Source organism: Ammospiza caudacuta, chromosome 19 (genome assembly GCF_027887145.1).
Source record: "Ammospiza caudacuta isolate bAmmCau1 chromosome 19, bAmmCau1.pri, whole genome shotgun sequence".
In the NCBI taxonomy this organism is placed as follows: Eukaryota; Metazoa; Chordata; class Aves; order Passeriformes; family Passerellidae; genus Ammospiza; species Ammospiza caudacuta.
Window position 1 is genome coordinate 2,542,387 of NC_080611.1, and position 15,457 is coordinate 2,557,843.

The following is a 15,457-nucleotide window of genomic DNA, read 5'->3' on the forward strand; positions in this document are numbered from 1 at the left end:
CCAAAAATATCTACAGTACAAACCTCTAACCAAGTTTTGAAAAATCACTTCTATGTGCTAGGGGCTGCAAGAACAGAATTTACGTTTTTCCAGACACGTCTGCAGTCTCTTTTCCCCCATTGTGTCAGATTGGCAATAACAAAATACCCTCCTCCCATCTGCATACAGTAAATCTACAGAAGTAAAGTGCTGGTGTGCTTGAATGAGCTGGAGAGCCATGCAACTACTTCACCATGGGCAGGGCTGAGCTTTGGGGGGAGAGGGGGGTGTGTTTTATGTGGGTACAGTTCTGGGACAGTAAATAGCACTGCAGTATTGTGGAACTTCAGCTCAGCTGCTGGCTCCCGAACACAGCCTGGATGCAGGCTGTGAAACCACGCTCCACGCGTCGAACAGAGCAGGCCTGGCTCCAGGGTTATGAAAAGAAACTCGAAGATAAGAGCTGCTTCTGTTGCCAAGATGCAGCGCAGATTTTTAACAGTTTCTCTATAGATTTCTACAAAAATATAAAAATTCTATCAACATAACCATTCTACAGAATTCCTGTGGATTTTGTACATTTTGTTTAAAAAAGTCAAATTCTATAAAACCCTCCCGAAGGTATTTAAAATGATTTGAGTATTATTGCGTGTGCTGCAGTACATTTGTATTTGTCTTTCAAAAGGGCATCTAGAAAAAACTTATCTGGTTTAGAAAACAATCTATTTTACATGTAATTCTTTTCCTGAAAGCATCATCATAGAGTATCTTTTATTTGCTAGTCTTTACTGAATATTAATGTATGATGTAAACTTTTTTCCTACTTCCACAAACCTTGTCAGTAGGCAAAACCCCAAGCATTAAAATAGAAGAGCCTTTAGGCTTTCTGTTACATTTGGAGTTGAACATTTGGATTGACGTCACATCACTGTTTTGTGCCATGTTTTCAAGCTAAAATGTTCAGTGGGTTTTTTTGTAAGGAAGGATCTGAAAAGTAGTATCATTCCAGCTATGTGAACACAATCCTAATCATTGAGGTACCAGGGATGGCAATTTTAGTGGCCTAGCTAGTTTCCCAAGCTATTTAGCACATGTAAAAGGAAAAGCTAGGGCTCATTATTGGGTGTAAAACCAAAAAGGGATTAAGAATATTTCTCAGGCTTAATGCACTGTAATTTTATTATTTCCTTAAATATGATCTAGGGGAAGAACTGATGAAAGGTTCGTTTGAAATCATTGCTTTAGACAGGCTTAACTCTGGATTTGGGCTGGCATATCAAAGACAGTGCGCTCTGTATGGGCCTGTGGTGAAGAGGGGAAAAATGTCTCAGCCAAGAATTAATCTAACTGCACTAAATAGTAGAGAATGTTAATCCTCCTACTTCAAATACACTGATTGCCTGACTTCCTGCTGAAAGCCCTTACATTTCTTGTGGACATGTAAATCAGTAGGGATTGTTTATGGAGTAAACATCCTCAAGTGAAAATGAAGGGGCCTAGGGCCTCTCATAGGCTGTGGGGTACGAACCACATCTTGTCCTTGTGTGTACCCTCCAAGATAATGTAGATACACGTGGTGGAAGCAGCCTAATTTCTGAATGGATAAAAGGCTGTACATCAGCATGTTGTAGTGATTTGCAAAGATTGGTAGTTGTCAAAATTTACGGACTCGCGACTGACAGAATTAGCACAAATCCTCCTCCTGCCTCTGCTGGCATGATCTGTGGACTTGGTTTCAAGCCTCTGACTATTGGCACACTTCAAAGCATGCCTGCAGTCTAATTTAGCTTGCATCTTAATGTGATTTCATGGAAGTGGAGTGGAGTTAATGTCTGGCTTCCATCAGTCATGAGGTGTCGAATGGGGCCAACCTCGAGTGGTTTTCAGGCTGTGCTGTCCAGTTTTACAGATTGCTTTTGGTAGAGGACATTAGCACAGGAGTAAACAGGTAATTTTTGAGATGATTGATGTTATAAAGTAAGGACATGAATTCTGGGTTTATCCACTTTGTATCATCCTGTTGCTGCTTAAGGCTATTGATGGATTGGAAGTAAAATTGCAGTTGGGGTCATGTAAATTAACTCTAGCAGTGACAGCAAAATACCTGGCTATTTTACTGAAAACCAGCAGTCATTTCAGTACCCACAGACTTTCTGTAAAATAACTTGCAGAAGTGCCTTGATTCAGTAGAACATGAGCATATGATTTTAATTTTCAGGAATTACTTTAATGTGATCAACCTCCAGGCATTCTAGGCAAGAGCTTAACTTTGGACATGTGCTGAAGCCTATTGTTGTTCCATGTCTGCCCTGATTTCACCCACTGCAAGTCTTAAACGTGATCTCACTCTCTTTTCCACAGAGTGCAGAGAGGAGGAGCTCCACTGAAAACAGAAGGATGAGGGAGGTCTAAAACTCAGCAAAATAAAAAGTCCATCCTGGAGACACTGCAAAAACATCTTGGAAGTGACCACAGCCCTCTGTTGTCTGTTTCCTAGGAATGCATGAAAATTAACCATTGACATGATTTTGTGAGTTGCCAGTGGATGATCTGTAACATCCACTATGATCCTTTCATAATTCAATATCTTGTATTGTTAAATGGCTCTGCCTTCACCATCTTCAGACATCAGCATGTTGGACCTTCCTGGGTCTGAGCACTTGCTTTCATACTCTGAATGTCAATTTAATGCAAGATTGGAATATTTTGTTAAAAAATTGCAACTGCTTTTCTGTACTACACAAACAATTGTTTTCCCAGAATATCATTGAAGTTCAAGGGGAAAAATATATTACATTAAATAATCCTTATTTACTGCTGACTGTGGGATACATTTCCTCTGTAATGCACTAATTGGCTACATTGTGTGCTTTGCAAAACAAAATGAAACCCAAACAAAACAAAACAAAAAGAGAAGGGAATAAATATATACTTTTTAGGTTAAAATATTCGTAAAAACCAACTTTATCTCAGAAATATTCCGAGATACATAAAATAGAAGAAAATTAAATGAGTCTTTAGTCACAAAATGTACTACATCCCATGATACTAGATTCAATTAATTTAATAAAATATAATATACATATAGATTCTGCACATTGTATTGCTTTTACCTAAGCAGAACATATGCTTAAGTAAGCGTGATATAGTTTAACCACTCTTTTAACCAGCTGGTTCTTTAATCTTTCTTTGGAAATTTTTTACCCAGTGCCATTTTGGAGTACAGAGTTTTTAAGATTCTTTTCTATTACATGAAAGGAAGAAGAAGACATTTGGCACCAACAGAAAAGTAACTCAGGGGTCCATTTCAGTTTGATCAAAGGAAAAGCTAGGAAGTGTCAACAAGTCTTTCTTTGGGGTAGGAGATGTTGACATACTGTCTGGAAGCAGTGAATCCCCTATATCCACTGAATCCTTGGACTCACAGGATGGAGCACGCCTCCTCAAGCAAACGTCTCCACTGGCAGGTGAGATGCTGTGGGGTCCCCTAGGCACCAAACTCTGCCCATCAGGTGGATCTATAGATATACAAGGAGGGCTCAGTTTCTTCTTCTGCCGTGTACCTTGCAAGCATTCCATTTCACTGACCACCTGACTTATAAAGCCAGAAGAGCTGGACGTGGAATGGTGCTGAGGGCTGTTTTCTATGGAACAAATCTCTATTGAATGTCTCCTTTGATCATCTAACCAAGAGGGCGGTTTTTTTAGCAGACCCTGGGTGTCTACGCTGTGATATTTCTTCAGGTCCTTCAGTATCACGTTGCCAGTATTGCCCACGTTCCTCTTAGGTGTGAGAGGCTGACCCTCCGAACAGGCACTCGAGACTGTGCAAGTTTCTGAAGTGAAAGGCTCCAAGGAGCTGTTTATTTCAGATACTTCTTGGTCCACTGAATCTTCAGGGGTCTCCTGATACGAGTCTGCACAAGCACAGGATGCTGGTGCCTGCTTTGAAATATTATACTGATTGTGGGAATGCTGCTGCGTATGGACGCTCGCCCGACTCCAGGCAGCCAACTCATTCACTTCTGAGGGCATCAGAGCCACTGGTGACTCCTCCTTGGGCACAGTGGGAGCATTTGGGTCAGAGAGTTCACTCACCTCGGTGTGGAGATTCTCCTTGCTATCCAGAGAGTCATTCCTTATAGCCATCTGTATCAGAGCGAAGAGGGGTTGGGGAGGAGAGGAGTTGCCAGGTGAGAGAGACAGACCAAACAAAGGTTAGTACAGGCAAGGCACAGCATTTACAGGGCACTCAGCTCCGCTGAGATCCCTCAGCACAGACCCATTGACTCCTATAACAACCTGTGTTGTGGGTTCTACCAGTTCTCATTGTCAGGGATCTGTGCGTTTGTCCCTGTGTGACAGCCCTTCACTTTTCCGAAATGGTTTAGCTTTAGCTTTAGCTTTCTCCTCTAAGGATGGAGGGCTGCAAAACCAGAATGCCCCCACCCAAACTTACGTTCTTGTTATGCAAAGGATGAAGGTCTACAGCAAAGCCCTCAATAATTTCAGCAGCACAGGTGTGAGCAGGAGAGAAAGATGTGCAAGTGAGCCTGTGTATGCCCTTCTCTAGCTCAGGTGATGCTGAGGGCCTGGAACAGGATCCCCAGAGCCAGCAACACCAGAGCAACTCTGCTGTGTGTCAGCACCAAGGCAACAGCCTGTCCCTGGCTTTGATCCCTAGGCTGGAGCCACAGCTCTGCACCATCTTATGGCAGAAGCTGGAAACACTGGAATCCAAAGCTGGACTAATAATAATCCGTAATTATTTCAATTCATTCTGATGCTTAAGTTCAGGCTTCCTAAGGCACATTTTGCCTTGGCTGTCTGGAGCCTTACACAGCATCAGTGCCTGCTGGCAGAAGGAACCTTGGGCATGTTTTGAAGGCTTTGCCTTTTCACTTGTCAAAAGGCCTTGTCAAAAGGCTTTATAAATCAACCACATTAACTGGCCCTTAAAGGCAGAGTATCCATTTGAGAAGACTTTTAAATGATCTTAAAGATAAAAATCTTCACAGGGAAATTTGAAAGAAATGCGTACACTTGGTCCCAGTCCTTTAGAAAAGTGTAAGGAGATGAAATGATGAAATTCCTCATGCTAAGGAATACTTTTGTGACAAATCACCCCAAAATGATCATACACTTTATATAAATATTGTCCCACAAGGATCATTTGAGCCAAATGATCTCTATCCAGCAAAGCTCTCATCAGCTGCAGTGCATCCATGTGTGCACAGAAACACCATAGTCTATTGCAGCATCTGCACATTGCAGTCCCTTTGTCAATGGGGACAGCTCAGAGAATATTTAATATGGCAAACAATTTCATCCAGCGCTGGTGAACCCTTTCTAGTTAAAATTTCACAGCATAATGCTGGCAACTAATCAGTCAGGAGTGAAGTTATTCTGGTCTCCTCAGCACCAGTAGTTTTAATGAGTATTTGGGAGAAGAAATCATGTTCATATCCTGAAAAGAGACACAGACCACATGGAAGTTGAATACAGAAGCAAAAAGTAATTGTTGTCATTACTTTTGCTTGCACACCAACCTGTGTTGCACACCACGACAGTATTAGTCACCACCAGCTCTTTCTTTCTCTATGATACAGGCATCTGTGGTTGTTGTTAGTAGTAACAGTACAAATGTTTTACTCGTTTTAGTGGTTTGTTTGAAAAATAAAAGGACCCTCTGCCATCTCAGAGGGGTGTACACCTGTAGCAGCCACAGCTTGGTGTGGGCTACACCTTTGATACAGAGTCCTGGAACTACAAAATCAATATAGGTTTAATTTCAGGTAGAATTCCTCTGGAGAAAAGCCTTTGTGCCATGCACTGCCGAGGAGCGCAATCCTCAGCGCGAATGTTTTCCCAAAGCATCCGATCCACTCATCTTCCTCTGCAAGTGCATCGCTAATTGTCAAACATCCCGGAGTCTAAACTGGACGTTACTGTGGGGGCTGTGCTTGCTCTCCAGCACTCTGGAGGGAAAGGGAGGTTAAACACACAGGTTTTAATGTTCAGGGAAAGTGCAAGGACCAGGTATGTGATGGACAAGGTTTATCTATTATGGATTCAGGAGAGGAGAGGGCATGAGTGGAAAGAAGAAAAGGAAAAGGGAAAAGGGAAAAGGGAAAAGGGAAAAGGGAAAAGGAAAAGGAAAAGGAAAAGGAAAAGGAAAAGGAAAAGGAAAAGGAAAAGGAAAAGGAAAAGGAAAAGGAAAAGGAAAAGGAAAAGGAAAAGGAAAAGGAAAAGGAAAAGGAAAAGGAAAAAAAAAAGCCAAATCAGAATTGCATGCAGTATATGTAAAGATAAGGATAATTGGATACTGAAAACCAAACTGCTTTGCCAGTTTGGGCTATTTGATGTGCTAGTGAGATACTAGTGGTAGCAATAAAAAGGAGTCAAGTAGAGAGCACTTGAGCAAGCAGAAGTGCTGCGGCTGTAAGGGGAATTTTGCCTTTTAAAGGACCAAGTTTCCCAGTGTCAGGCCATCTAGATTGCAATTAACAGTAACAGCAATACCACCAGAAAAACCTCACTGCTCTCATTAGCCAGACTGGGAGCTCCTTGCTGCTCAGGAGCCTGCCCAAGGCAGTCCCTCATGGGTTTGCCAATGCACTGTATCTGCTCACTGCCACAAAACTCTTTGCTCTCTGACATGTCACTCCACGAGCATGTTCATGCCACTGAAGGAGCAGGGAGAGGGAGAAAAGGAGGACAATAAATTGACTTAAACTTATGAAAAGGTCTACAAAAGGAAGCCATCAAAGAGGTGAACAAAATTAGGCTGGAGAAGATGGCTAACACTGTAATTCATTCTGGCTAGATCGCTTCAAAAGGATGGGTCTGTTATTCATTAGAAAGCAAGAGAGAGTGGTTATGAACTGGAATCATGACATCAATTAGTTTCCCCATTAGTGGTGATTGGGATAGCTGGCCAGCCCCATGCAAATGAATACATGCAAGGAATTTCTTATGTCAATTTAGTACTACAGACTAATGTAATTGTTAACCTTGGTACTTCACATCCATTTTTAGAGCTTAATGAATCAACTGTCTAATTTGTCAATGTTGATTAAAAGATGAAAGAAATGGGAATATTTTTATACAGGAAAGAAATTGCTTTTGAAAAAATAGAACTGATCCCCTTTGTGTATGTAAAATCAGGCATGGAAATACTGAATACAGCAGAGTTTTTGAATCAGATGTGCTTCTGGTCCTGGTCCAGCTGCACAATCATTGAAATATGCTTAAAAATGTGAGAGTGAAGCACAAGTTTAAGTATTTTACTAAAAAAAGATAAGTCTAAACTTATGCTTCCAATCAACCAGACTGGAATCTTTGATTAGATCCCTTAGATCTTTGACTGAATCAGGATTTAAATCAATGCCAGGCAAAAACCAGAGATAAAACTGGCTACAAAATAAAACATGTTCTGCTGTGCATAAAGTCAAACTTTTTAAAAGCTCACAGTTGATGAAAAAATATTTTAATTTTCAATTCTCACTATAAAACTAATATGCATCACATGATGCTTATGAGATAACCAATTTCCATGAAACACTTCTCTTTTGGAAAACAAGAGGAGTCAGAGGAGGGCTGGCCTGGGATGGAGCCTGCAATCCTTGTGTCCTTTCAAGCACCAAAAAAATCACAGCAGTTAAGAATGAGTTCCTCAACCCCAACAAGCCCCTGAGGAGCATTTGGCTGCGTTTATGAAGGGGATTAAAAAAAATAAAGCGCTAACAATGTGGAGAACATTTAGGCACGTTGCCAAAGGACATGATACTCATAATGCACGTTCTTTGGAGACTCCTGGATGGCTTTCAGATCAAAAACCACCAACCATTTTGTTATTTCTGCGGGAGAATTACAGTTCTCTGGAGGTTTCTCTGTGAATCCCTCCTTGAATTTAAAGCATGGTTAAGCAGGAAATGCATCAATATAAAAGCCCAGCAGGTTTATGACCATAACTCTGCTTACCTGTCTGCGGAGCAGCCTTTCAGCAGAAGGGGAGTGTGCCTGCTGGGAGACCCGTGGCTTGCTCTCCCCCACCAAGTGCTCGTGAGCTCTCACATGGTGGAAATGCTCCTTTGGGATTTGCAGGAGGGAGCTGGTGTCTGCCGGCTGCGACTGCACCGATGCCTTCGAACCTTGCAAGGGGGACAAGAGGCAGAAATGGGACATGTTCATGCAAGGGTTGTGTCCCAGCCTCAGTGACCTCCCAGGGAAAACTGCTCTGCTGCACTTTGGATCAGACAGGCACGGCGAAACCACTGAATTCAGCAACTGGCTCTCCAGAACTGGGAAAAAACCTCCCATCTACTAATAAATTACTCCAGCATTGTCTATTATTTCATTTTTCTTGGCATTTTCCCCTGATACAACTGGGACTAGCTCCTGTTGAGAGCAGAAGACAAGGAACTGCAAGTTCATCTGAACTGGCAATTCCTGCATCTCTGCTTTTGGGCCAATAACTACGCAGGCAGCCTCACTTCTGAGCACTGCAAACATCTGACTTTGAAAGGCTGAAGGTGTCCCCATGCCTGAACTGCTGGGATCTCCAAACCAGCATGCACACACTGGAAATGAAGTGAAAGGGAACAGCACCTGGCAGCTCTCAAGGCTGGTTTTACAAAGCCTCCCAGAAGAAGGAAACACATACTCTCCAACCTCTTCCTGACCCTTCATGGTTGCTGGCTACTACTTCTAAAAGGTTTGAAACTCTGTGTGCTCCCCTCACACACAGGCTCAATGTTTTTCAAAACAATTCATTTAATCTGGACTGCATCCCAGAGAATCTCATTTGTCCTGGAATCTTTCCCAGAGCAACAGCCCCATTACCAAGGAGTATTCAAACAAATGCCTCCTGCAAGTGCCAGTGTTTCTGACAATAAAACCTTCTCAGCTTGAAATATTGTGGCTTGGTTGTGGTGATTTATTAGAGATGCCTGGCACCTTTTGCTGTCTTCACTGCACTCTATAATATTACAAACTGTAAACAGGTGGTGGTGACTTCCCCCACCCTCAAAAGCAGTGACATTGTAGATGGAAGAGGACAGTGATATGTCAGAATGTGGGGACCTTACACACCTCCCAGCACTATGGCCTGCTGAAGGTGATTGGAATTTCACCAGCAGGAGAAAAACACAAAAGGTTTAATTGCCTATTGTGGTTATAAGACATCAGCTTTACCTCTCCAAAGTATTTCTGATACACCTCAGTGGAACAGTTGTTCCTGTGGATTTACAAGGGTGCAATGCCTGTCCCCAAAAAGCCAGGGCTGTCAGACAGGGCTATTCAGGTTCTCCAAACTGAAACTGGGAAGTGAAATTTTGAAAAAGAAGGGACTCATAAATTACCCAGTCCCTTGCTGATGTAATTTTTGTTCAAGACAATGCAAATACATCCCAATTAAAGGTCAACAATGAAGCACTGGAAATTCCCTCTGCAGCAAACATGATTCTTTCATATGGCCAGGAATTTCTTGACTGTTACAACGACCTGTAAAGTCTAGCTCAGCTGAAGGTAATGGGAGATTTGCTATTGCTTTCAATGGGATTTTAGCTGCACCATTAGCATTATGTGCAAACAGGTTCTTCAAAACACCACTCTTGACCTTGAAAATTGTGTATTGTGGCAGAGATTTCTCAGAACACCAGATTCATCTTCCTTCCTTGTGCTCACTTTTTTTTTTTTGCTCCTGTTCAACAGTAGCTATTCATCCAAATTCTTATTACTATGCAAATTTCAACATCTTATTTCTAATCTGTTCAAATCTCCTACCATTCTGAACATTGCTGAAATTATGTTTTGCTTAGAGGCTTTCAAATGGCAACGCTTGTAAAAACTTCACTGTCTTATTGGTGACAAATTTCTAAAATGATGGCATGTACAGACAAATTAAAGGTGGCTCCATTCACTTCCCAGCCCCAGGTAACCCCTGGCAGGCAGAAGAACTGGGGGCACAGAGACAAGTTCTGGGAGGCAGCTGCAAGCATGGGGACAGAGGTGAAGGCAGGGAGAGCCCTCCCTGTACCTAAGAATATCTCTGAATTTAGCTCCAAGATGTATATCCCAACCATGCACACTGGGAAGAACAATTCCACACTCTCTCATTTTCCCATTCATCTCACACCAACATGTCTCTCAATTCAGCCCATTTATGTCCATTTTACAGGCATTTAGAGACACCTTCTTCCCATCTTTCACAGATGTTCCCAGACAGAGCTTCTGAACAGGTACTGCTGCAAAAAACAGACAGCAGGAAATATTTCTCTACTGGGATTTCTCCTCTGGGGCCTGGTGGGACAGATGGAGCCCAGGCTGTAGGGACTGTAACCTTAGGGAACCAGGCAGAAGACAATCAGTGTTGAACCAGGCCAATGTCACATTGTCAAAAAATTCTGAGGGAAGGAGTTATCTTAGACAGGGCATTGTAAATTGCGGAGGGTCTTTGCAAGCTGTGGAGACTTTTGACAGCCATTCCACAGGTCTAAACACGCGACTGGAAACCGGCGGCAATTTTCTCCTTCCTGCTGAAGAGCGTGGGAAACCACAGCTCTTGCCCCGTTGGAGAATCCCGCTCTTGCCGCAGGTGAGGGAGGTGTACCTGACTGGGACTTGTGGTGTGCTGGTTTCCTGTTGCCCAGGGAGGCAGGGCCGGGGCTGGAGCAGGGCGGCTGGAACATGTAGCTGTCGTTTGGCAGGGAGTGCGTGCGTCCCACCGAGGGCTTCCTCACGCTCAGCAGGTCCTTGCTGGGGGACAGCGTCAGCGCGGCGTCCCTGGAGCGGAGAGCGGCCTGAGGGGAACAGAAACGTGAGGAAGGCAGGTGTGGAAGGGTGGGAAAGAGGGGAAGTACCCAGAAACGCGAGTGACAGCCATTGCAACCAGGATGGCACGATGGGCATGCACAGGGGGCACAAATGGAGCTATGAGGGAGCCATCCCCCTTTGTCGGGGTTGTCAATAAACCCTCACACAATGGACCACAGAAACGGGAAGCCACAACGTAGGAATAAACCATGACTATTTCAGAGATATGCAAAGAAGGCATCATGCCTCAAGGTCAGCAAAGGTCACATGCTTGGCAGAACTCTGACCCTCTCTAGGTGCCCTCCTCAGCAAGACAGGCTTTTGCAAAGGTGAGTAGTTTCCTCTTTTAATAATAAAAGAAAGAAAAACAAACGAAAGAACCCCTCCAAATGCAAAAACTAGTTTATAAAAATATTTTCTGTTCTGGCTCACAGCAAAATTTTATTGGATTTTCTTCTCACATAATGAATAGCTAAACCTATTTTATTGAAAAGGATATCTAAACCTACTGCTTCAGGGTGAAAGCCATTCTCTAATTAGAAGGGATCTAATGCAAGCAAGGGTTATTGTATATATGTTGATTGTGGACTTTTTACAGCCAAAGAAACTCTTGGAATGGGCAGCCCCAGAGGCAATATTGAGTAGATTCAGCTCTGATTTAATAAGAAAATATCTCCATCCCACAAATGTTCTTGGGTTCTATTGTCATGGAGAGTATTAGCAAAAATGGAAGCAAAGTCATCTTCCCGGTGTATTTCTAATGAAACAATTATTTAATTGTTAAAATGTCTCAAGTGAAAAACACAGGAATAAGTTTGTGCCATTGTAGTCTAGTACAGTATTTGGCTGATCATTTTTGGAAAACTTTAGATCTTATTTTCTGAAAAAATTTCCCTTCACTCAGTGCATTACAGGTTTTCTGGAATCAACACAGATTTTTTTGATCCCAATTTTATCCTTCAGTCATAAAAACAAAATTTCATTATGGCATTTATTTGCACAAGAAACAGGATGAGATGAAAAGGAACTTGCAAGAAGAATAAAGGAGATCACTGTTTCAAATTTAACGAACGAAACAGGTCTGCACTGCCACACAGCATTTGTTTCAGTCCTTGGGAAACTGCTGATTTGGACAGAGCTTGGACACAGACTAGATAAGGGAGACTGCAATCTCCTGATGCAGCTTGGGGAAGGAGAGCAAAACCTGTGCTGGTAAAGCTGAGAGTTTGGATTTGGGAACCCCTCTGTCCCTCCCTGCCTTCCCCTCCTACCCACTTCATGCTGTTCTGCTGTCACACTGCTGAGTTACAGCAGAAAAGGTGACCTGAAACCTGAGATCTCAAACTCACACTCATTTGAATCTGAACATGAGAACTTGGATTTGAGATCCCATCCAAATACAACCTTCAGCGAGCCCTTAGGTTCATCTGGATCCAATATGGGCTATTTCCTCTTTTGGATGATCTTGGGGCAAATTTCATGAGTGAAATTCATGAAAACCATTGAAAATGGCTGCAAAATGATCTTCCCAGGTCAGGCTACAGAGCAGTGGGAGCACATGACTTTTTGGTTCAGTGGTACTTTTGAAAAACATGTTGTTTTGGCTTGACTGAAAATAAAATCCCAGTTTTCCTTGAACCAAAAAAAACCCCCAAAAAAACCAGACCAAAAAACAAACCCAAAAACAATACAAAACCAAAAAACCAAGCCAACCAACCAAACAAACAAAAAAACCCCAATCCAAATATTTTTCAACTAAAGCCACATCTAAATGAAGTGTAAAAATATTGCATTTAGAAGATATTTCAATGAAAGCTTGCAGTTTTTCAGTGGTTTGGGCGACTGTTGTGACCAAAAACTTTTTGGTATGGATAAAAATTCACAAAACCCTTTGTTCAACAGTTTTGCCCTTTTTTTGGAGAGGGGAGAAAAAACATCTTTCCTGACTGTACCTTTGAGACTTTGTAGTGCTGTCAAACAAGGTTGTCTAATCTGATTCAAAACTAGGAGGGTTTCTCCTCTGTTCAACTCTCCACACTGATTTTGAAACAAAAAGCCTCATACAAGAAATAAAATGGAGTCCACAAAATCTTTTGCACAGGATGCCATGAAGCATGATGGGAAATATTGTCACGGTTTAAGAAATTTTTCTCAAATAAGTGCTAATTAGGATGACAGTCAACTAATATGGCAGAAAATTTATGAACAACACAAACATCCAAAGGTACATGAACAACAACAAAGAAAACAAGAATGATCTAAAATTTTGAGAAAGGAGTTATGTCTGTTGTACAGCAGAAAAAACACACTTGACTGTTACACAGCTAAAAATGTCTAATGTTTCAAAGAGGAGATGGTGAAGGCAGGGTTCAAAATACTGGTTATGTCAGTCAAAAAAACACTGAATAGTCAATTTTAAAAATTTTCTTTCAGCATAGTGGCTGCTAGAAATAATTTGCGAAACAAGTATCATCTTGGAGAGATCCCCATTTGATATTTGTAAAAGAAACGGTCTGGCACCAATCATGCAAAAAGCCTTGTGGTGCCTGTGTTCATAATGACAAAAATCCACTCCAAATCCAAGTGTTGGGGCTGACCCTTCAGCAGAGGACATGGGTCATTAGCTCATCACTGATTTGTTTCAGATGGGGAGGAAATTTCAACCTTGCTGCTTTCCAAAGCCTCTTTATTTTTACCACTTATTTTACTTATAGGAAACACATTGTTTATACATAAGACACCAAAAGAAAAATTGAAATAACCACTCACTCCTCGCAAGGAGCCAAGATTGTGGACAAGAGTGACAAACCCAGGACTTAATGGCATTAAAGACAACATCCTGTTCAGGGAAGAGGTTGGTGCTATTTGGGAAGGGGCTGGAACTGGAAATGCCATTAGGCAGGTGCAGAGAGATGGGAGCAGTATTTCGAACCCTGTAAACATCAGACTACACAGTGACCAGTGTATGTACATTGCTTTCCAGAGCATTAAGTAAGAGTGTGTTAATGTCATCAGGAAAAGAGTCATCCGTCAGAGCTAAGGACCAGGACTTTTCAGAGAGAATATCTGACGTCAGAGACAGAGCCTCCATCTCAGCTAGAGGGATCTAAAGGGAGAAATGATTAAACATAAGAAACATAAGGACACAAATCTTTTGGAAAAGAAAATTAAACAAAGAAAAAAGAAAGTATCATAATCTAAATACTTCTAGACACCAAAGCAATATCCCTGCAGTGGGAGAGCTACATCATACACATTGTTACCAGGGACAGAACATTAAAGAAATTAAATATAACGAAGAAATTAAAAAAGGAGTGGGACATTCATACTTTAGTGCTTACCAAGGATCCAGGAGAGGGTTTAAAACCATACACTAATGCTAGCATTGTATTTTGTGGTTCTTCTGTCCACACAAATAAGCACAAGTAACACTGCTCTCATAATAGAGAGATTAATCCTCTTGGCTGTGATCAAATACAAGGGGTTTCAAGATCTGATTTCTCTGAAGTTGTTTCCCCAAGGTCTGATTTCTCCGAAGTTGTTTCCCCCAATAACCATCCTGGTTTCTAAGATAAACTTGTTGAGTCTCCAAAGACTCCCCAACAACAAAGCCATATTTTTGGGTGGGGTATGGAGCGTGCCTTTCCCTGTGCCCCAGGGAGGCTGCAGGGACCACTTTCCCCCAAGAGGCAGGTGGGACCCCAATTCACTTCCTCACAGATAAAAGGGCACAGGGAGAAACTTAAAACTTTATTTTGGTCAGCAAACACCTTTCTGGTGCTTTCAGCTCATTTTGGCTGGCTATAAGCCAGTGACACCAGTGGCACCAATAACTGACCTTCTAAAACAGCCAAATGCTTTTTTCAGCCCCCAAATGCCCCTCAGACCTGGTCCCAGCTGTCTCCTCCGGCGCTGAGAAATCCTGACTTGGGAATCGGCTCTACACAGCCACGCTCTCGCCTTCATGTGTCTTGTGCACATGGATCCCCACTGAACACATTCAAACAATCTATGAATGGCCTTATCAAATCATTGATGAAGCTCTCTCCCCAGACACAGAAGTCTTTTTATAAGAAATGTGAAAATGTCACTTCAGATTTTGGAGGAAAAAGAGGGGGAAAACAGGACAAGCGGCATCTCCCCCAGAGCAGCAGTTCTGCTGCCAGGCACTGTAAGAGGGATGTCACAGACATCTTTTGTGAAAAATCCTTTCTTTAGGATTTTTCTCCCTTCTGAGAAGCTGTGGCCTCAGCAACAAACTGTAAACAATGGTTATCTGCTGCTGTGGAATGAAACAGGTGGATCTGTTTGGTCTCCTGTGGATGTTTGGATTTACTGACCACCCATGGCAGAGCTGTTCTCGCTTTCTGCCAGGACACAGACCTTTGTTATTCATTCATTTTCTATTCTTAGCTTCTGAGGACTTTTCTCTCTATTCTTTTTAGTATAGTTATAATGTAAGATATATCATAACATAATAAATCAAGCCTTCTGAACATGAGGTCAACATTCTCGCCTCTCTCTTCATCCTGCAACCCTTGCAAGCCCTGTGACAGAGGGGGTGTCTGCCCTGCAGCAGGCTCAGTTCTCCCCAGATCCCCTCCCTGGACACAGTGCTTGAGGTCACCAGGTAACCTCCAAACCCGGCTCATGCTCGCAGGGG

General features: G+C 42.4%; 1 protein-coding gene across 1 annotated transcript in view; it reads right to left on the minus strand.

The window, feature by feature from the left end:
* Window positions 1–3,082: 3,082 nt before the first annotated feature.
* Window positions 3,083–15,457, minus strand: part of CACNA1G (calcium voltage-gated channel subunit alpha1 G) — a 144,400-nt gene continuing 132,025 nt past the window's right edge. The window contains exons 37-40 of the mRNA XM_058817397.1: window positions 13,766–13,900; window positions 10,592–10,781; window positions 7,963–8,132; window positions 3,083–4,128 (exon numbers count right to left, since the gene is read on the minus strand). Of these exons, the coding sequence (XP_058673380.1) occupies window positions 3,274–4,128; window positions 7,963–8,132; window positions 10,592–10,781; window positions 13,766–13,900 (1,350 nt within the window). The 3' untranslated portion in view covers window positions 3,083–3,273. The remainder of the gene's footprint in view (window positions 4,129–7,962; window positions 8,133–10,591; window positions 10,782–13,765; window positions 13,901–15,457) is intronic.